The sequence below is a fragment of the Mytilus trossulus genome, chromosome 3, assembly GCF_036588685.1.
Source record: "Mytilus trossulus isolate FHL-02 chromosome 3, PNRI_Mtr1.1.1.hap1, whole genome shotgun sequence".
Classification (NCBI taxonomy): domain Eukaryota; kingdom Metazoa; phylum Mollusca; class Bivalvia; order Mytilida; family Mytilidae; genus Mytilus; species Mytilus trossulus.
This window is the reverse complement of record NC_086375.1, coordinates 55391144-55414283: the sequence shown is the minus strand read 5'-3', so window position 1 is coordinate 55414283 and position 23140 is coordinate 55391144. Positions and strand designations below refer to the sequence as shown.

The 23140-nt window shown below is 31.7% G+C and overlaps 2 protein-coding genes across 3 annotated transcripts; both read right to left on the bottom strand.

The window, feature by feature from the left end:
- Positions 1 to 4371: 4371 nt before the first annotated feature.
- Positions 4372 to 11514, bottom strand: LOC134711887 (ADP-ribosyl cyclase/cyclic ADP-ribose hydrolase-like). Of its 2 annotated transcripts, none has more exons than XM_063572844.1 (8): positions 11268 to 11514; positions 10552 to 10681; positions 9747 to 9834; positions 8404 to 8552; positions 7349 to 7422; positions 6487 to 6579; positions 5235 to 5321; positions 4372 to 4570 (listed from the first exon to the last, which is right to left on the bottom strand). In XM_063572844.1, the coding sequence occupies exons 1-8, from the start codon at positions 11426 to 11428 to the stop codon at positions 4423 to 4425; spliced, it is 930 nt and encodes a 309-aa protein (XP_063428914.1). In that variant the 5' UTR covers positions 11429 to 11514; the 3' UTR covers positions 4372 to 4422. The 2 variants fall into 2 exon arrangements, with proteins under 2 accessions (XP_063428914.1, XP_063428915.1); XM_063572845.1 differs by having other exon boundaries at positions 9747 to 9818.
- Positions 11515 to 19800: 8286 nt separating this feature from the next.
- LOC134709522 (heavy metal-binding protein HIP-like) lies at positions 19801 to 20237 on the bottom strand. The gene is made up of 2 exons (XM_063569680.1): positions 20024 to 20237; positions 19801 to 19928 (listed from the first exon to the last, which is right to left on the bottom strand). Exons 1-2 carry the CDS (start codon positions 20235 to 20237, stop codon positions 19801 to 19803), a joined length of 342 nt encoding a protein of 113 aa, XP_063425750.1.
- Between the last annotated feature and the right edge of the window lie 2903 nt (positions 20238 to 23140).

Below are 23140 nucleotides of genomic sequence, written 5' to 3'. Positions count from 1 at the left end.
ACAAAAACCTTCACAAATCACTTTCTTGTCAAGGTATTCGAGATGGTTTCGACGACTCTTTTTCTGTATTTTATTGTAAATTTTTATCTGTTTACTTAGTCAAATTAGTTGAACTCAAAATATCAGTCATACAAAGCCAAAATTTCAATGTTTAACCAACTAACATTAGATAGGAATGTTTCTATTGCAAATTTATTCCAGATGAAATGAACAGTCAAAAAATACATTCCAGAGAAAGTATAGTACAATATTAGGCTCTTCCAAATACCGATGTTTGTCCAAATTCGCCTAGACGAAAGCAGATATAGGATCTCGTTGAACTGAGTTTACCGAATGACTTACATTGCCTTCCTATTGCTTTTTAAAAAAATTTTAATTTATTTATTTTCTACATCTAAAGCCATTACGTACGCATGTCATTAACAAATAATGGGGTGCAGAAATTGGTCAGTACCATCTGTGAAACGTTTCATTTTTTTTTATATAACTTTTAAGACATGAAAGAAGAAACAAAGCAAATGACTAAGGTTTAAGTTGATGATTGATGCTTAGCTCAACCGCATAATTTACCGAGGACACAAAGGGTAACTTGGGAATATAAATACGGTCCCTTCTGTCTTCTCCAAAATAAGTCAAAATTTGAATGAAATGCATATGGGTGGGTAAATATTAAGGTGTTAATAGTAACAAGAATAACGAATCGTTTAGATTTTGTCATCACAGTAGAAAGACTTAGTGTTCGAGCAAGTTAAGCACAATATTTAAACCTTAAAAATTAAACAAACAAAAAACATAATTGAAGAAAGCAAACCAGTTGAATATCAAAAATTATCTCTTAATATTTACATCTTCACATAAAAGAAACTGTATTACTATTGGTGGCTATAAGTTACATGGTCATTGAATACACATATTCTGTAGTCTTAATGTAACTCTATTGTAATCTATGACCCACTAGTACTCACCGAACTTACAAGTTAAAAACAATTCATACGAGAAAACTAACGGCCTAATTTATGCACAATATAGTGAATAACAAATATATATAACTACTGAATTACACACTCCTGATTTTAGACAGGCACATACAGAACATGACGGGACTAAACATGTTAGCGGGCACCCAACCCACCACCCTAACATTGACTGTCACGTAAACACTTTCAAAAATTGTATCCAATTAGAAATCGGACGTTTGTACATGTCTGCTAAGCCATATTATGCATCTGTCGAGTTATTGTATTTTCAATTTTGAGTGTGTTTTTAATTTGATATATGCTTTTGTGTTCTCTTAAATTGTTTCTTTTTGAAATAGTAACACGAACACGACTGTTGTTCCCATATTTGGACTATTTTATTTATTATGTCTGTTTAGATCACGCATTATTGTCAATATAACGGAATTTGATGGGACTGTCGTACGAAGTGAGAGGTTTAGCGCTATACAACAAGGTTTAATCCACCAATTTTTACATTTGAAAATGCCTGTACCAAGTCAGGAATACGACAGTTGTTGTCCGTTCGTTTTTTTATGTGTTTTGTCATTTGATTTTCCGATGTGATTAGGGACTTTCAGATTTGTTTTTCCCCTGAGTTCAATAATTTGGTGATTTTACTCATTGCTACCAATTTACACTTTTGTATACATAAGGATTTTTTTACATGCACAAAATGTCTCTACGAGTGTTCCAACAATACAACGGTTATTATGGGTTGCTGTCTGCATGAAAAGTTGGTAAATTATTTTTTTCTAACATGCATATTGGTTATTATCATACCAAAGTGTATAATTTGATACATGCAAAATTCATTGACAAACGCAATATTTTGTCAACGAAGCGTACAGTACAAAAAGGTGTAATGACAACGAAGCGTACACAACATGAAAATAAAGACAATTTAAAACGTGTACTTTTCTTTTTCTTGACACAACATAAAGAGACGATCTTAATAAGTTTGATAATTTCAAATATGAAATTTTCACAAATGTATGTTTAAAAAGCTATGAGGTACGAGAAACATTAATTTTTGAAGATTTAAAAATACCATGCACGTTTTATCACTGATATCGTCGTGCGTTTTTTAATGTTTGTATATAAAGATGTCACATATTTGAAAAACCTTTAAATATCTAATGAGTTTTATGGCAAAGAATATATTGGAGCAAAATATCAAAAGAATAGATATTGTATTTTCTTAAAAAGTATTATTTTTTATTGTCAGAACTCAGTGTTACACGGTGTGTTCGATTCGAACGCGTCAACGTCCGGTTTCATCTGTATCGGGGTTATACGGGGTGATCATATCCATTTAAAGTTTAGCTGAAAATGTTTATGTTACATACATAAGTAGAGGAGGGACGAAATATACCATAGGGACAGTCAAACTCATAATCGAATTTAAACTGACAACGCCTGGCTAAAATGAAAAAAAAAATAAACAGACAAACAATAGAATGCATGACACAACACAGAAAACTAACAAATAAGCAACACCAAAAACTAGAGGTGATATCAGGTCCTGTTCCACATGTGACACCCGTCGTGTTGCTTATGTTATATAATAAATCCGGTAAATAATCTTATTCTGTAGGTCACATTCAAAATGAAAGGGAAGGAGATTGTAGTTATGACATAAGGAACATATCCGAGATCTTTTGTGAAACGGCTATTCCATAACAATAAACCAAGTTGTGATGGCGTCCGTAAAATTTACGACGGGATTATTTCAACTTCACCATTAGGAACTCTTGGTTTAATAGCTTCCGTGTGAGATGATTCGAGTCTATGTATACATAAAATGCAATATTTTGTTTGAGTAATATTTAAGAAAGCAGAGAGTATATTGGATATGATACCACACTAGCCCCAATAAACAACCTCTTTATCAATCAGACGTAACATCGAAGGAAAACACTAATTAAGAACATATGATCAAGATAACATGACCTGAAACAAGCACATCATTCGGTTTGGTTAAAGCAGATGTACGAGCATACAAAACGCTGTAAGAATATTGGTCTATGAAAATTGATCGTTATTACCATACATCGGACTGAAACTTCTTTTAAACTGAGATTAAGTGTGCGTAATGATGTGTGTGTGTTTAATCTACATTTGCTAGAAGTAAAGGGTGAGGAGTTAGATAGCACAAAACATGTTTAACCACGACGCATATTTGCACCTATCTTAAGTCAGGAGTCTCTAGCCTTTGTTAGTCTTGTATGTTTATTTAATTTAGTTCATTTATCTGTTTTGGAATTAAGTATGACGTCCTTTTCACTATGCTAATACACATTTTTGTCTAGAGGCCAGCGATAAAATGCGTGTTATGAACATGCGTGTAAGATATCTTTTGTGGTATTAAAAGCTGTTGCTCATATACATGTATATTATAACAAAAACTGTGCGCGAAATGGTCATTTTAGGTAAAATAAGTGACGGTTGAAATGTTATAGTGACATTACAAGTGACTTACTGTACTAAAATGTCAAATGTATATTTAACCTTGTCGTTTATCAATAAATCCGACATAACGATGACTTGCTTGAATAATTTTTTTTTCGCAATTCCAGGAGTCAACTGAGGATTGTTTTTAATTTGCTCGGTATTCAGTTAGAACAAGAGTTGAATCAAAACGAGGCAATATAAGTGTACCGGTGTTGAGATCTGGTTAATTTATACTCAATATTCTAAATAGCAAGCACTTGAGCTCCGATAACATGAACGTGTCCTGCTACGCATGATTAAGTAATCAAAGTAATAAAAGAATTGAATTGAATTGATTAAAGAGTCATTCAAATATTGACAAACGAAGGTGTTCGACACAGTCAGAACAGAACAGAACACTATTTACGGATTTCGTATTATCTGTAATTAAAGTGTTCTTTGTTGTTTCGTGTGTTCATATATTTATTGATATTAAAGTAAGTGAATTCTATATACACTAGCATACACATAATTGCATTACAATAAGAAACATGAGCTTTAAGACGCCATGACAACCGGCTATTAAACACTTCAGCAATATATGATGAGTTTATATATAAAACACAAAAAAGTATACAAACAAAAACACAATCATTTTGTTTTAGCAATGGTCAACAAATATCAGATCAATTAGTTTTTCAATCCTCGTCTTAATGATTTCATGATTGCGTATTACTTAAAACAAACCTAAAAGGCAACTGACACTAGATAAAATAATCAGGCAACTTACAAAATTTTCAATAAAATAAATGTAATAAAAGGCAACCTATATATTGTTCAATGAACTAGCTAAATATAACAATGAGGTATTGTATATATTGTTCAATGCACTGGCTAAATATAATCATAAGGCAGCTTACAAATTATTTCACACACTATACGACAGAATATTTATTACCAAATAGTAATAAAAGGTAATAATGAGATATGTAATTTAATAAAGCATCACTATGATACATATTAAAACCAAGACATAATAATGAGATTTCATATATGTCAGATTAACTGCTGTCGATGTAGATAGTAAATGTTGACACCCTGATTGTTCTGGATCATCAGCACACATTAACAAGTGAACAGCCCTGAAATAAGTCACTCCATGAAAATACTATCTAGACAGATATTAAAGCATTTTGTTCTTATAACGTAAATACTAACAGAAAACGTATTTATTGCTGATGTACATATCATACTTGTACTACTGTCTGTATTGTGGATAGCATGGTTTTCCTTACCTAGTATAGATCCACTATGGCAATTATCCCCAATGTATACATGTTGGTAAAAAAAAAGGAATACAACACGTTATAGATGTAATGCGTCTGAAGCTTTTCCTGGATTTACCTTTATCTGGAACGCTCAAAGACGATAATTTTGGAAGCCAATGGTATTAACATTTGAAACGGCTGGAAAGCTGTATAATCAACAGTTACCTTGAATAAAAGCAAGATCCTTTCAAGGTAAACTTTGCATGAGTAAAATTCGAAAGCTTTGTTTCTGTATTATCTCCTTTTTATAAACGGGCATATTACAAAGGAATATGTAGTCATTTTGGAGTTTTCTTATTCTTAAACAACGAATATTGTAAGAAAAATGATTTATCCAAGTTATATATTTTACTAATAAATGTTCATGTCATGTGAACAATTAGGCAGAGTGTATTTTGTGGTTGACGGTTATGCGTTTCCTTATAAGTTGATCACTATTTTGATGTTTTTCTTGGTCTGATTTTAATGTTACTCATACCTTGGATTATCCACACATTCAGCAACTATACCATTTGCTTGAAATCTAGATCCCAAATCAATAATTGAATCACTGAAGCAGGTTTCTCTGAAACAGATATATTAAATAAATGTCTGAGAACTGTCTAGATAGGATATTTGTTTACATAGCTACAGTGAATTGTTGGACACAGAAAACATTTGACTTTTGACTTTTATAAGACCTATTTAGACCTGCTTAGAATTATACCAGACTGTATACTTCGTTTAAATCTCTGAACTGACTCATTTGTGGCTTTTGTTTATTTTTTTTCATTTTTTTTTTTGTTATTTCGTTGACACGTGCCCCGTCCAAGTTCTCTATTCTATGGTTTACTCTCCATCTTAAATACTACATGTTTATGGACAGTAACATAATATTCATGAAATAATTTATTGATGAAAGATTAATATCACAAAACATGCGTGATTTGCGTCTACGTATTATCGCTGTGTCTTAACACATTTTGTTTTCAATTAGTTTTTGTTTGTATTAGGTACTTTTGGCTTTTACCACATACAATTCATGTAGTTAAACTTAGTTTGATTAAATAGTTGCATGTTTTTATATAAATCTAAAGATAATACTAGCATTATTATAAAGTTCGATTCATCTTTTTAGAAATACATCAAAAGAGATGGTTTATTAACTCATACAGATGGTCCTTCAAATCTGAAATTTCAAACTGCAATAAAAAGAAAACATATGGTAAACCATCTTCTTTCAGTTAAAAGATTTGAACAATGGCGTCATTAGAAATTCATTTGTGCATTCTGAAATTGTGAATCAATGATCACAACCAAATTATCTCCAAGTAAATATTCCATTTTATTTTGTTCTAAGCAGTACAACAAGTTTACAACAATGGATACAAACAAATCAGAACTTATAGGAATGGATTGCCTTTAAGTTATTATCCCATTCCTTTCCCAAAAATAGGTACTTACAGCAGAATACCCCACCCCCTCGAGTAAATAATTCATTCCCTTCCTATCAATCAGTATTTCAAGCAATTAATCCCCCTAAAGTAAATAATCAATTAATTTCCTACAAATCAGTACATACAGTAATGAATTTCCTAAAGTAAATAATCCATTCATTTCCTACAAATCAGTACATACAGTAATGAATTTCCTAAAGTAAATAATGAATTCTTTCCTTACAAAGAAGTACTAACATAAATGGACCCCCCTGAAGTAAATAATCAATTCCTTCCTTACAAAGCAGTACTTACAGTAATGGATCCCTCAAATAATGCACCATTAGTATCGTTGCTTTCTTTACTTTTGTTGCATTAATATTTGGTAGTTCTTTTGTAGTAAAGTACCTAAATTGCAAAAAATGTTACTAGTAGTTGTAGTACTCATAATACGTGTTTTTCTTTTTTTTTTTAAAGCACCCTTCTGATAACAGCAACAAAAATAGACTCACTAAATATTTAACTGTTTCGATTCTGACAAAATTTGTTTTTTTTACACTATAAAACTAGCTAATATCCTTTCCGTCGATTTTTTGGAATCTTTGTTAGCCGTTACTGTTGATCGAACATCCGGTTTAAAGTCTGTTATTTATAATTGATATCAAACATCAACGCAACATTTCTACTTCAATTGGTTGACTTTAAAATATCTATTTTGAATATACTTTCATAAAGCGGAAACAAAGGTGTTCAGTTTTCTTACAAAGGATTCAGATGATTTTCCTTTTATCTTAGCCCATATTTGTTTTCACAAAAAGGTCTTCTAAAATGATTGTTAATGTTAAAACTACAACTGTGATGTAAGTTTTCATTCATGAGTTGTAAACGAATTTAAGCAATAACTTAAGTGGTAAATTTAGATTGTTCAAACCCTTTTTTTGTGCTATTGTGTAAACTTTTGAGTCGATATGTTTGATATAAACTACAAATAATGGACTCCAATCTGGAAGTTCGATTTTCAGTGGCAGCGAACAAAAGTTACAAAATTCCTCAGAAAGTTTTTTGGGTAATTTCCGTAGCATAGTATGCTAGTAATAGTCTGTTGCACGTTTGAACTTTTAAAGTAACGTGAACACTGGTGCAAAATCTAGTTAAAGTTATCTAAAGTGGTACATACGAATCGGGCCGAAAAGCTGGCGTTCTGCTTGCATTGATCATGACATGGATATTCCCCTCTGCAAGTCTTGCAAACTACAAACAAAACAATAATGTATATTTGCGTCAGTTAAAGATATTTTAAAAAACGTTTTAATAAAACATTCTGTATCTTCCGTTTGATACATTTTGTATAGTGGTGATCTTATGTAAAGATGAATACAGTAATGGGCAACAGCTGTTTACCGATGGTCAAAGCTCATAAATCGATTGGAAAGATACAGTTAAGATGTAATAATCAGTAAATTTAAATACTAGACCAACTATTTCGACATCTAAAGATAATATATATAGACAGCGAAAACATCTCGCTATTTAGTTGAAACACAGACACATCGAATCGATAAAAAAATGTTGGTCTGTATGTTTACAAGTGGTGTGATCCTTAAACAGAAACTTAACTGCTCAAACAGAGTTATGATAAATGTATGAGGATATACGACTGCAATCGACACACCTCTGATATCGACTTGACAACTTGTTATGTAACAAGTTGTGTGGTCCCTGTCCGATACGATATTTCTGAGACTTAACGCAGTAGTCAAATTCAAGATAGCAGCACTGGTGAAATGCTTATTTTATCATGCATAAAGAGATGGAAGAACTTTAATCGTATGTACTTTAACTGTGAATTTGTCTAATCTGCATCTGGTCATATCACCCTAAACGTATTTAGTATTCTAATTATAACTATTAACTAAAATTCCAGACGATGCTTTTATAAAATTTAGTAACTTCGACAGTATTTGACAGCAATACAAAGTTTTGTATAAGGAAATATATTTGTTGTAATTTTGGTAGATATGTCTTACACGTATACTTCGTCTTTTTAAACTCTAAATTTGCGGTGCTTGTCAATTATTGAAGTAAAACTTTGATCTCTAGGTATATGTTTTTGTACTTTTGTGCATGTTACTAACTGTCTTATTTAAGCTTTAGACCTAAATATAAATCCTTGTTTGGATAATTCTTTGTAATTATAAAATTGGATAAAAAAGATGTTTTCTAAATACTTACGTTTTGCGAGGCTGCAGACCAAAATACTGTTGTGGCAGTTTGTGAACACTGAGAACTTGTATGAAATCCTGGACAGGTTTCCAAATCTTTCTCAATACCGTCCGATTCTGTAGCATTACCACACCATACCATATTATCCAGTAAATATCCTATGCATAAATTAACATACATGTACATGTATCAATGTAATGTGAATGTTTATATAAATGTAAAATGTAATATTAGATATTCAAATATAGTGTAAATCGTCTAATTATAATATAGTTAAGTTATGCCTTGTGTTTCGGACCCAAATAAACAATGATGTTGTTTTATAATATATTTCCTTGCAAGACTTTACAAATACTTATGAAGTTTTTAAGAAGAAAAACAATTGGTATAACATTGTATCATACCGTTCTAAACAGCATTTTAATTCATTTTGCATATCGGATGTAATATCTGGTATTTTTATTTAACTCAAATAAATGAAACAGTAATATACCGCTGTTCCAAATTTATGTATCGATTGAGATAAACACAAATCCGGGTAACAAACTAAATCTGAAACACATCAAATATTAAAGGAGAACTACGACACAACAGAAACACAACACTAAAGTGTAACACACAGAAACGAACTATAATATTACAATGGCCATTTTCCTGACTTGGTACATGACATTTAAGAAAAAAAGTGGTAGGTTGAACTTGGTTTTGTGGCTAGCCAAACCTCCCGCTTTTATGGCAATGTCAAATATAACATTAAAATGACAACATTGTATGTTCATCTTACAGAATTATTGTCTCTTCATTGATGCACAATACCAAATGTTTTTAAAATACAAATTATAATACAAATGGTAAAGATCTGATATAACCGTAAAGGACAAACACTATATCAAATCACAATAAGGAATCAGCGCCAATTGCTTAATAAAGAGATATTCCTTAATATGGATTAATTTTAAGAATCTTTTTAACAGTAATTTATATTCTCAAAATTATTTTTGTTTAAGTGTCGGACAGGCAAAAGCTGATTGTAGATAAACCTGTCAGATCGACCTTTTTTTTCTTTAGCTCAACTTTTATACTCCATAATGAGAAGAGACGGGTAATCCCCAACACTGATCATTCGAACACTATTGTTGAGTATGAATAGGGAAATGTTGCAGGACGGCCAATATCCGACTTTAAGTTTCGTTTCGACTTGGCATCGGTTTAAGAATACGAAGAATCGAATGACGGACTGATGTCTAGGTGAGCAAAACAAATTTACAAGAAATTCAAAATCGATGAATAAAAAATATACAAATGATAGATAAAAATACAACCTTGAGTTTATGTATTAACAAAATGCTCACCTGTTAGTGTGTCTGCAATAGTGAAATATCGTTGGCCTTTATTGCTATAGCGCATGACAAGGGAATATACTCCTGACCAAAACATAAACTAAAATAGATCTTCAAATGCTTACACTCAACGTTATTCAATCCTCTAAATGTTGAAACATAATGTGTACGGGATGTATTATGTGATTATACAAGACTTCTTAATATTTTGAATAAACTGCAGTCTAAGATACTTGATCTTTTAAAAATCTGCAATAATTTGTATCTTAGTTGAACATTTTCTTTGCTCTCCTGTTCTTCATTACAGTTTATTGAATCAAATCAAAGCATGTTACTTCTATTGTTTCAGAAATAGATAAATTTCACTGTATTTGGCAAAACTTTTAGAAATTTTGGTCTTCAATGCTTTTCAACTTCGTACTTCATGTGGCATTTTTACTTTTGTGGATTCGACCGTCACTTATGAGTCTTTTGTAGACGAAACACGCGTCTGGTGTAAACACACAATTTAATCCTGGTCTCTTTGATGAGATCCTTTACATATCTCAAACATTGCAAAATCACAAATTAATTTAAATCTGTTAATCATACATGACAAAAACAAATTAAACCGCTTTCCCGGTTATCTGTTTAACATATTTTCATATAAAGGGAAATAAATCAAGCATTTTTTGTTTTTATAAAATGAAGTATACATTACAATTAGTTTCTGAAGTAAATACAGCATATGCTCTCAATATCAAATGTATCACACTAAAGATTGTAAACAAAGGTACACAAAACCGAAAGGGATGCATTTAAAAAGAAAATTGCATACCTTATTTGCCGGAACAGCATGTTCACTTGCACGTAGAAATTCTTCGTAGCTACCTTGATTGAAATCACATTTCGATTGATATTCTACTCCTCTGATAAATTTCTGCCACAAATCGTCGCAGTCAATATTCCTGTGAACAATGAAGCGGAACACTTTCTTTTTTTTTTTTGGTTTTATGATGTTTTAAGTTAGTCACAACTATGTAATAACTATTGCCGAGAATAATAAATTTTCATGTGTGGGCCTTATCGAACCTACTCTTTTCTTTTTATGTAGTCGTGAACTTCCCGTTTATATATCATTATTACAAAACGCGCGCAGAAATAGCAAAAAATGTAACCCTACCTTTCACAAAATAAGATTGTCCTGTAATCAAATTTGTAAGCGAAACATTTGCCACTGAATAAGGCTTTCCATTCAGCACGATTTCTATGCATATTTTGCAGATGAAAATATTTCTGTAATTAAACCCACAGTATCCTTAATTTCGGACGGAAGATTGTCCGTAGATATGTTAAAATTGGAATGTATTCGGACTTAAATCATTAATAGACACTTTTGATATACTTTAATTACCTCAAATATAATGAATCAAATATTTGAACATACATGCTAAAGTTATTTAAGCCATCAATTTCATTTCATGTAGTCGAGAACTCCCCATTAATGATTAATGTTTAAAGATGCGCGCTGCAGAAGAAAAAACGTAATTTTACCTTTTACAAAATGAGATTGTCCCGTAATCAGATTTGTAAGCCAGACATTTGCCAATGAACAAGGTTTCCCATTCTGTATAATTTCTATGCATATTATTACATCCATTTGATAATACACATCCAAAAGAACAAATAAGCGTTATAGTAAAATAATTATCCATTACTTTTCAAGACGATTATATGATACTGATTAACGGTTATATTTTGATAACGTCTTAGACAAACAAAATTAACATGTTATCGAGGTAAGAACGAATACTATGTAAAGCTCAAGGTTTAGGTACAGGTCAACGTGAATGTTTGATTTATAGTATATACAGCTTGATGATGTAATCCTCTCATTTACACAGTTCTCCATCCTCATGTGATATACACAATCAAACCATGTACCATCACATTCAGTATGGAACTACGAAATGTGTCAAAAAGACAACATCACGACCAAAAGGCAGAAAACTGCATAAGGCCACCAATTGGTCTTCAATTCAGCGATAAAATCCATCACCCGGAGACGTCTTTCAGCTGGCGTCTTAACGAAAATCTGAACTGGTTCAATAGTAATGTACGTCATACTAAACAATGTCTATTGGAATCATTAAATTAATTTGCACGATCTAAGACTTCCAAAGCAATTTCAACGTTTTTATGGGATTGAAAATTAAATTATATCTGTTAGAACACAACCGTAACATTTTTTTTAATTTGCTAGGGATTTCAGTACTTTTATCATACTATTTTAGACAATTATAACAATTAGATATGAAACAAATCAATATATATAGCCGAAAAGTATTTGAAGGATTTGAATAATGTGATCCTATATCCTATATAACACAAGGTACAAATTACGAACTTGCATTTTCTTGAAATAACACTTGCGAATTAAATATATTTTTTTAATTCTGCGGTACGTCGCCTTTACCGATAGTTTGTTATGTCGTAAATCTACATTAATTTGAATACACTATGTTGTATCACGAGGCTGTCATTGCTGTTTTAATTGAATCTTTACTTGTAACTCATTAAGGTTGCACTGTGTAAATACAGCTGTTTCTCACACCACGCCTGTTTTGGGAAGGTTAAGAGTATTTATAGATAATTAATTTTTCTTACATAATGGTTCCCAGCTTTGATCTGTAGGTTGCATCTCATAGAGTCATAACTTGGGAATGTTACCAGTAAATGTACATGTTAATATTGTTTATAATGAAATATGTGGTAACCCTTCAGTCGATGTAGGGGTAGTTAAAAAAGTAGTGTTAGTTTAAACTCTTAGAAGTTCGGGGCATATAAACGTTGAAAATATGACGCACAGCCCTATATTTTGACCTTTGTAGTGCATATGTAGGATAAGATTTTTTCAAAACTTCATAGTAGAAGGGGTACAGTTTTAGCCGTAAAGGGAGTTCCTATGGGAAAATGCATTCTCAATATTTACAGAAATGCAACCTATGTATATAATGAGTTTATTTAAAGATATCATGTTGTGAAAGGTTATTAGTAGTTTTGGGTATCTTTATGGAGCATCTTAGATTTCATTAAGACATCAACCTAAAGTACATGATAGTAATTTGAAAATGTTAGAAGATTATAATCAAATAAAACAAAAATGATGTGTTAGGTTTACGGGCTTATACTATTATGAAGCATACATATAAACATGTTGATGACTACAAAATGAATTTACATCCGTAAACCTAGAAAACTTATCATTAATAAATGAGTAAAGCTTAAATAAGCTGTTTCCCTAAAACATATCTTTGACTTGAATTGCATATAAATAGTTATACAGTATTTGTATCATTGGATAAATAGTTTAAGAAAAACTTATGCTAGTTTATTGTGCGGGACATATTTGCCACTCTGTGGTGTTATTTCCAAAGATAACAAAAAATATGTTTGACCAAGTGATACATTCAGGGTTTCCCCTGGGTCAATTTTTTTTTTCGCCACCTCTTTCGCAAAAACAATATATTTTTCGCCACTTTATTATTTTTTTCGCCAAGTAACATAAATATATTTTTCGTTTAAAAATTACCTGTTTTCTACCCCCACCCCCTTCCCATAAATAAGATGTTTTTGTTCCATTGTGTCTATGATTATTCTCTCAAACTCAAAAGGTGCCACGATTCTTTTATTAATAAAGAAGATTTATATAAGTCCTGGAATAAAACAAATTAATGGACATGTTTTATAATATATAACCATATAATACCAGTTAATTCGTAGTGCAAAACTGATGTGCCCTTTTATACTGAGAAGTGTTTTTTTACAACAAAACAAAAGCTTTTATCATGTTTCTCACATGAATTCATGTGTTACTCTCATTCGAGGGGTTGTTCCCAACCTTTTTGATAGATTTCTTCATAACGACAGTTTCCCTTTCTTGACCATCGTAAGTGAAAAGGATGAGACGTAAAAACTATGCTTGAAACACGTGTATCACTCAAACGACTTTAGAGTAGTATTCAAGTTTTAAATCGGAGATTTTTCTTGCTTTTGAACATTTTTCGTCACAACAACAGGTTTCTTTTCTAAACTATCTTTAAAAGGAGAGGAGACGTCAAAAATTTGCTTCAAACACGTGCGTCGCAAAGCTGTAAATAAATTCTGTATGTGACAGTTAACGGAAGCCATTTAACCATATCATTTTGTCAAACAATTCAATCAACACCTTTATTAATTAGTCCTTTGTTGTCGATAGCAATAAAATGCAATCAGCTGATTATTGATTTTCTGTCCGTATCTTAATGAGGTCAAGGTGAATTCCGAGTATTGTCTGATCGGGTAAAGTCCGAGAAACTCGAAAAAAGTAAATAAACAAGATGGAGAAAATTAATCGTTGTATATATTTCTTTCGCCAAATTCTTTCGCAAATGACGAATTTTTATCGCCACAATTATTATTTTTTCGCAAATTGCGAAAATGGCGACCGCCAGCGGAAACCCTGGATACATTATTAAAGAAATAACGATCATATGTCATAACATATCATTATAGTCCCTTTAGGTTCTACCAGAGAATTATTAGAACCATGCGAAAATGTATCAAGTTTAATACCATGTGCGATTTCTATAACATAATAAAGATGATATATATATAAATGTATTACATTCTTTTTTTTATAACAAAAAAGGGAGAGACAAACCTCGCTCAGTATTTTTTTGAACTAAAAATGATTGAATGGGTCAAGGCTTATACTAATTTGAAGCATTCAGACGAAATGAAACGTAAGATAATTTGCCATGATTATATTAAGATAAGTCAAATTGGACCAATGGCTTTATATAAATCTAACAAAATAAGGACTAATTATACAGTCTGTTAAAAAAAGTTGTCTAAAATATTTTGATATTTCAAAAAAATCAATTGTTTCCAACATACCATAATTAACACTTGTTAATCAACCGATCAAGGACTTTACATACGTGTTAACCAGAACGAGTCAAAATGACCTGCTGGCCGGGGACAACAGTTATTGTCTTTTGATATTCGTTATCTTAAAATATAGTCCTAAAAGTAGACCGTGTATAACGTGTACATTGTCTTTATACACCTTCCGAAATTAGTTTGCTTTGTTTGATGCATAAAATAACAAGAATAACAAAAAGTCAGATTAAATAAGCTAAAAATGGTAGGCTCTTTATAGGTAAAGTATTAGTTAAAAAAAATACAGGGAAAATTTTAATAAAAAAAAACGTGTGTAGAGCCATGTCAATGATTATACTATCATTGAAACGTGTCTTTTTCACAACATAACTTTTCTTTTTTTTAAACTTCAGAAGATTTTCATTAAAAAAACTTCATATATTCATAGTTTTGGTCACTCGTCTTATATAAGTGGAGCAAACACTTAAGATACTATAAATACTAACATTGATCGCACCATGTTTAAACATAGTGATGATAAAGTGGTTACCAAACTACCTCAGAAGAAGTGGAATTTACATAAATACTGTAATGTGTATGAAGGTTATGATGTTTACCTTTTCTTTCAATATTTTTATTTATTTAAATGTATGCAAATATAGCAGACTCTAACAACAACGCTTACTATAAGGACTCGGTTAGCAGATTAAAATTTCAAAATCAATGTGTTTCAATTACATATACCATATCTATTTGTATTACATCATTAACGAATTTGACGTTGGTATTAATATTGATAACGATGTGCAATGTAGTTTCCGTATCCACATATGACAATGCTAAAGGGTCTTCTAAAAGTAAATCAACGTAACGTGTCAACATTAGAGATAATTCAGTTATTATTTCTAAAATTTAATTTGCCAAAAAATAAAAGTTTCAATGCCACCAACGTAGGAAAAATCCGTCAAGATGATTAATTTAAAGTGAATAAAATTGAGATTGGACTTTTGGAATGTGCCAACGCAACAACAAATCTACTAACAAGCATAAAACAGTACAAGGTCATCGACGAGTCTTCAACGAGAGTGGGCCACAGCAGATCCCTGATCAATGATGTATAGTAGTTCAACAGAATGACAAAAAAAAAATCCGAAATAGACAATAACAAAAATTAAAATCACACAGACCAAAAGGTTCACGAATAGGTACATGCTCAAGAATGCGACCGGGCAAGACATTGTTTGTAAGATTCAACTCTCCTTCAAAATCTCTAGCCAATATGGAATACAAAAAAGAAAAACATCAATATGCATAGTTAAACTCAATTGAAACTAAGCAAAAAGACAATAATCAACATTAATTAACAAAGGATATCTAGCAGTCACTGACATGCAAAGCGCCAGACTTCAATTAAACTGATCAAAAGAGTATATCTGCATCCTGTGGAATCATGCACATCATGCAGTCTTAAAGTATACGATAACAACATACCACGTGTCATGCCAAAAACTTGCTTTAGAATACTATACAATTACTGTCTTTTGGTGAGGTAAAACTGAAAAGTGTTCATAATCTTTCGTCAGATGAACTTGAAATTTGAGGCCAAAGCCGGCCCTTACCGGACCTACTCCTTTAGAAGTAAATATATCAAGCATATCGGGAACATGTTGAAGTAGAGATCGACAAGCTCTCATAGCCAGATATTAAGGTTTACAATATATAATATTCTTAGTTGAATGCAAACCCCAAACCTCTCGCATTCGAAGAGAGCAGCTGTCACGAATATGTGCATTAAAAACATACTTTACAGGTAATGCGACGTATAGTATTTCGACATACTATCATTCCTTTCCAATCGAAGCCTACCCAATGTAAATTTATATCTCGTCCCTGTTTCGAAACCAGCCAATGCATTAGCTAAATCTATATATACAATGTCTAGTAAATGAGTTGTCATATCGAGGGGTATCCACAGGAGAAAGTTAATGTGTTTCTCAATTTGCAGCATAAAGACAATAGTCGATAGAAATATCTGTCAGTTGTCCATATCGACTGTTGATCGGAGAATTGCCAAACATTGTTACTAAGTGCCTGTTCAAAATAAGAGAAACGATTGAGACAAATTCAATTTGGCCTTGTCTGACATGAGATATACACAGTAGCTGTAAACAAACTGTCTTCACACCAAGAAAAGAGGTATGTTTAAAGGTAAACCACAACAACACAATATCATACCAATGAAGCACACATACAAAATAAGGAATAACTCCGAATTTATGATTATCGATCTACCAGAAATATGTTCATCTCTTTTACATGTCACCATTAAAAATGCGAAAATATGGATGAATAAATGTATGCACAAATTAAACAGAACGTGAGGATAATACTTCAAATGTTACAAAAATAGTCGGTTTTTCATCATCTAAAGAATAGAAAAAACTGCCTTCTACATGTCCATTTAGAAGCCTGCTTGTATACAATAAAATAAATCTGCATAACAATTCACCGTTCTTATTGCACAAGTAAATTGTTAACTGCCTGGATACCACATAAGATTTTCCAGGAAAGACAATATAATCATTTGAGGAAAAATCAATATAGATTATCGGGGTTTCTACACATTGTTATAATCTCCTCATACATTGTGAGTCCAATGATAACTTCTCCTCAGACATTCTGAGGTCGCTGAAAATGCCTGATCCCGTCACAGAGCCGTGCTACTTGAATTACGGAGCGACTGAGCCAGGCTCAGATAAATGTGAGTTATACGTCCACAAAACACTAATACATTGTACAACGACACAACCAAATATATGTTAGTATACGATTCTAAAAATATCAAGCTCTAATTCACTCTTATCTCAAATCAGTGAACACAATTGGTCTAAGATTATAAAATATGTTTTGAAAGATTTGCAATGATCATCAAATTCCCTCAATGAAAAAAGAGAAACAAATAGAGAGTGCAATCAACAAGGTTTGCTCGCTAAAAGTATATTCGGGTGACGGTTATGTATGAATGGCAGAGGACGAATACCCTATTGACTCACCTGGTCTCGCTACCTTTGGACATCATGCGATTTCCTCAGTTTTAGTGTGTTACTTTGGTTTGTCATCTCAAGCGATTTATAAGATTAAAACATCGGTAAACTAGTGTTGCCTATACATAAACAATACCTTTGCATATTATAATGTTTAAAGTGTAATTCCATGAATATTTATTGCTGAGCATTATTGAAAACCGAATATCTGATGTATCAGTTGTGAAACTACGCAAAAAATCATTACTTGTATGCTAATTGTATAAACATGGTCCTTTTGATTCTGTTAATAGTTTTGATTTTTCTACTCTTTCATACTATCTTATTAAACAAAAGTTTTCCTATTTAATTAAATGGTCGTTTAGTATAGCTGAATGTAGATATATTTTCTGCAACTCATTCAAAGCCTTTTTCTCTAATGAGAAAGGTAAATATGCTTGCTATACTTACTGGAGGTGTGATGAGATGATTGAAGATGTTAATTTTCTCCTTGATAATATTAACGTATGTTTCGGCAACAAAGTTTATCGACAGATTGTAGCTATCCCCATGGACACTTATTGTGCCCCTTTAATAGCAGACTTGTTTTTGTACTGTTACGAATCACAGTTTATGACTAAACGCAGTAAAGACCCATCGAAATTGCATTTAATTGATAAATACAACAACACTTGCCGTTATCTTGGTGATATTTTTTCGCTAAATAATCAAAAAGTTTCTCAATATACTGCTGAAATTTACCCCAAGGAACTAACTTTAAATAAATATAATGTATTCGCTAATAACTGTCCTTTCCTGGATTTAGATATTTCGGTTTTAAACGGAAAACTACACACTAAAATTTACGACAAAAGAGACGATTTTTCGTTCCCTGTTGTTAATTTTCCATTTTTAGATGGTGATGTTCCTTGGCACCATCTTACGGTGTTTATATTTCACAACTTGTTCAGTATGCCTGTGTCTGTTGTGACGTTTTTGATTTTAACGAACGCAACCTTTGTATTACTGGTAAATTATTAAACCAGGGATATCGTTACCATAAATTACTTAAAAACTTTACTAATTTGTCCATAGATATAAAGATTTGGTTTTGAAGTTTGTTTGTTTCTGTAGAAAACTTATTTCAAACGGGATAGCACATCCTCATTTTTACGGAAATGTTGTTAACCGTGCCCGGAAATTTAGAAATGATCCATGTAAACTTGTTGCTCCTTTAAATAAACTTATTCTTAAAGTTTACCTATTCAACACTGTAATAAGATCACTGAATATTGTTTTATTGGTATACATATTTATTTTGTTATCAGTAGAGTAAAAGCTAACTAAATATTACTAGAATGTTATTAGATATACATTTTCATGGATCTACCATCTGTCGATACCTGTATCTTGGCATTGCACAAGGTCATGTTTTTCTCTGGCTGTTTATGACGTCTTTACACTTAATTCATTGTATGTTGGATGTGTACGGATTGATTGTTTAGTCTTAGAGGCATGATTTTTTTTATTAGTTGTTAGTGGCTTTGAACTAGCTGTCAGATAACTGCGAGTAATCTCAGTTATGTTCATTGTGTCTTTTTGTGTCGGGATGTATAAGTACCCGGCCACGTCCACTTGTATTTTTGTCTATCTGATGAGTTAAGCCTTTTTCAACTGATTTTTATAGTTCGTTCTTATGTTGTACTGTTATACCACTGCCTCAGATTAGGGGAGGGTTTGGATCCCGCTAACATGTTTAACCCCGCCACATTATTTATGTATGTGCCTGTCCCAAGTCAGGAGCCTGTATGTAATTTAGTGGTTGTCGTTTGTTTATGTGTTGCATATTTGTTTTTCGTTCATTTTGTTACATAAATTAGGCCGTTATTTCTTTCGTTTGATTTTTTTTGTGGGTAGTTGCGTCATTGACAATCATACCACATCTTCTTTTTTTTTATATTTAAGCAGACAATTCTTCAACCATTTTCTTTTTACACCAAAGGCTTAACGTATGATAGGACAATATAAATTGTTAAACAACGTTTAGTGTAATAAAGATGATTAATTATTTAAAAGATATTTATTATATATAGATGAAAAATGAAGTAACCCTCTATAACATTTACTTTATTATCTAAATCTCAATATATCTTCCATCCAGCAAATGTTGATCTTCCGTAAGTATCACTCCATACGTCGCCAGAATGTGTATCCGTTTTTATACGTACGTACACATCATCACATTTGTTTGCATGAACTACAGCTATTCCTGTTGTGGTGTTCGTCGCCTTCGTGTGAATATGAATACATTGACGAATAAACATCACTGTTAACTACAAGTTCAATGGTATGCCGTTCAGTTACTCTTGTCCTCACACTCCAATGCCATGACGTAAATACCCGAAGTTGGCGGATTAAAAACTCCCGTGTGTAGATGGTAGGCGTTTCCAACATTTAGCTTTGACACGTCAAATTTAAGTATATGTTGTCCACTTGGGTTTGTCAATGGATGAGACATGTAGGCAAAAAATGCTACTTCGGAAACTGTAGTTGTTGGTGTCAGTGTAGGCAGTGTCATTAAGAGGCGTTATAAAGGAAAGCGTTTATTAAGACAAACTTTAAGGAATTTTGGACCTCACCACTCTTCAACTTCGTACTTTATTTTGCTTTTTTAACCTTTTTATTCGGGCGTTACTAATGAGTCTTTTGAAGTCGAAACGCGCGTCTTGCGCAATACAAAATTTCAATCCTGGTATCTGTTGTTTTAATAAAAACCTATTGTATGTCACCAGTTACAAATGTATTGGAGTTGATTTATGAACTCATAAAATTGCATCTTGTGAACAGTTCTTTTGGACACATGTTTATTCGAATGCAAATTCGTAACGTTTGAACAGTATGCTGAACGATATCTCTAAAAATCGGTATACAATCGGATGGAAAATGAAACGGTGTAAACGAAACCTCATGTTAGACAACAAAAATAGCGATCTTCATGTTCAGTACAAGCAAACAGAATGAAAAGCCAATACATTATCTGATTTTGTAAGTAAGAATCATAATTAAGCGTCATTTAACAAGTAATTTGCACGAACTGCACGTACAATTTTATCCTTTTATATTTTTCAAGTTTATGTGATATGTTTGTAAGATAAGAAAGATATGGAGGACAACTCTAATGATAAAGTTACGATGAACAATATTATCAAATGAAATATTGTTTGTCGATAATCCGTTATAAACTTGTAAAAAGTTTTTTTTTAATGTACATAGAGGAGTTTATTAATATGGCTTACTCAAATGAACATTATTACTACGAGCAAGTTGTTTAAGGTCAAGGAACAGTAAATGGACTATGTCGCAGATTTTGCTAAAAATTTGCATACAACCTTGGCTCGTTGAACTACAACTGAAAATTGAAAAAATTATACATTTATCTCTTTCATGATCTGAAAAATTGCAGATTGATTTCTTTTGATATGGGTTAATATTTGTAAAGAAAGCACATAAAAGCGGCGAAAAACCTTCTAAAATCGTCAAATCTCTAATTCTACTCCATAGATTTTTCTTAAAAAACTATATATTGTTGACACATGAATTGCTGTTTTAATGATATAAAATATTCATAAGGTCACCGACTTCGTTTTTTGTCTAATAATCAATTTGTTACCTTGTTGGTGGTGAAAAACGTAAAAAATCAACGTTTTGCGGCCTGCATCGCGATAACGTTTCGATTATTTCGACGTTTTGTTGGATTTTTTCACAAAGAACGAAACTTTAAATGATGTATACCGTAAAAACGAAGTCGGTGACCCTATCTTTAATTTGCATCATTATAACAAAAATTTATGTATCAACAATATATAGTTTTTTAAGAAAAATCTATGGAGTAGAATTAGAGATTTGGCGATTTAAAGACACATTTTAGAAGGGTTTTCGACGATTTTTTGTGCTTTCTATACAAATGTTCACCCATTTTGTAAGAATTCAATCAGTAATTTTTCAAATGATAAATAAGATAAATACATAATTTTTTCGATTTCAGTTCAACGAGCCAGAGTTGTATGCCAAATTTTACTGAAATCTGTGACATAGCCCATTTACTGTATCTTGACTTTAATATGACTTTAACCAAAAACAAAGGTAAGTTAGGAAAACATGGAACTATTGTCTTTTGAATACAAATAAAAAGTTTTGTTAGTATAAAAAAGAAGATTTGGTATGATTGCCAATGAGACAACTATCCACAAAAGACCAAAATGAACTATGTACTTTAATTTAATGAAAAACATATAAAATGAGTATTGTGTATGACAATATATCTCTACAGAAACATAAGTACATAATGGCTTGAATTGTTTATATCCTGTAAAATTGTGAAACACTTTTTAGTAAAAAAAAAAAACTATATGATATATATATTTAATAATCAATATTCAGTAGGATTTTAAAAAGTGTAGATTTTGACCCTGTGAATGAAACAAATACAGGGGAAATTAGATATATCTTTGAAGATCTAGAATATAACTGTTGCCCTATTGTCATTATAGACAACGTAATAATTCAGCTTGATATGCTTTGAAATTTACCAAAATGACTGTACATCAATATTCTATTACATATTTGTAGTCTTTTATCCGTGAAGAATGTTGAAAATACCTTTTCTGTTTGCCGATGGTGATCTTCGGTCATTGTTAGCATGATCTTTTTGAGGTTTTCCTAATTGATCGCCTACGTCTACAGAGCGATGACTGTGGTCTATCCCTTGACAGCCTTTAAGATCATATTGTATTTTTGAAAGTCGAAGTTCCAGTTCTTTTCGGTGCTGCTGTTCCAGGTGCAAACGGTTTTCGGTTGATAAAAGGGCCGTCTCAAGATTTTTTATTCGCAAATTTTGATTTTTCATATCTAAAACTATATCTTTTAAAGACAAACCGTCATTATAATCATTAGTTTTACTACTTGAAACATCCAACGCTAATACAATAATTACAAAACCTAGACACTGAAACAAATATATTGTCTTGTTAAATACTACTCGGTATTATGTTCTTCGATCAGTTTAAGTCATCTTAATGGTATTATTGGTATCTATATACAATGCATACGTATACATTCCTTATCATTTACAAAGTTTGAACTCTTTCATGGCACTTTGACATACGTAGATTATTCGAATGTTCTATACTTGTGTATACATAAACATTCCGATCAAAGATAAATGGCAAATAATTTATAATAAATATAACATTTTGTTCCTTAAAATACATAAAACTTTTTGTAAGATTCCCTGAATCATATGGTTATATATCCCACCAGTCACCAAATCTGACATCTTCTGAAAAAGACAAACAGAGGAAAGTAAAACGTAAATGAACATCACATGGTCCAGATAACATGATATCACAAAGACATAATAGTTATCAAAGGTACCAGGATTGTAATTTAGTACTAGTTATCAAAAGTACCAGGATTATAATT

What these genes read in the sequence shown, in the direction of transcription:
- LOC134709522 (XM_063569680.1), bottom strand. Translation starts at nt 20,237, where the DNA reads ATGACACTGCCTACACTGACACCAACAACTACAGTTTCCGAAGTAGCA. An exon ending in ATTGGAGTGTGAGGACAAGA is followed by an intron (nt 19,929 to 20,023) that starts GTAACTGAACGG and finishes ACACCACAACAG; the next exon opens with GAATAGCTGTAGTTCATGCA.
- LOC134711887 (XM_063572844.1), bottom strand. Translation starts at nt 11,428, where the DNA reads ATGGATAATTATTTTACTATAACGCTTATTTGTTCTTTTGGATGTGTA. An exon ending in TATTGCAGACACACTAACAG is followed by an intron (nt 8,553 to 9,746) that starts GTGAGCATTTTG and finishes ATTTATGCATAG; the next exon opens with GATATTTACTGGATAATATG. An exon ending in GGTCTGCAGCCTCGCAAAAC is followed by an intron (nt 7,423 to 8,403) that starts GTAAGTATTTAG and finishes TTTTGTTTGTAG; the next exon opens with TTTGCAAGACTTGCAGAGGG.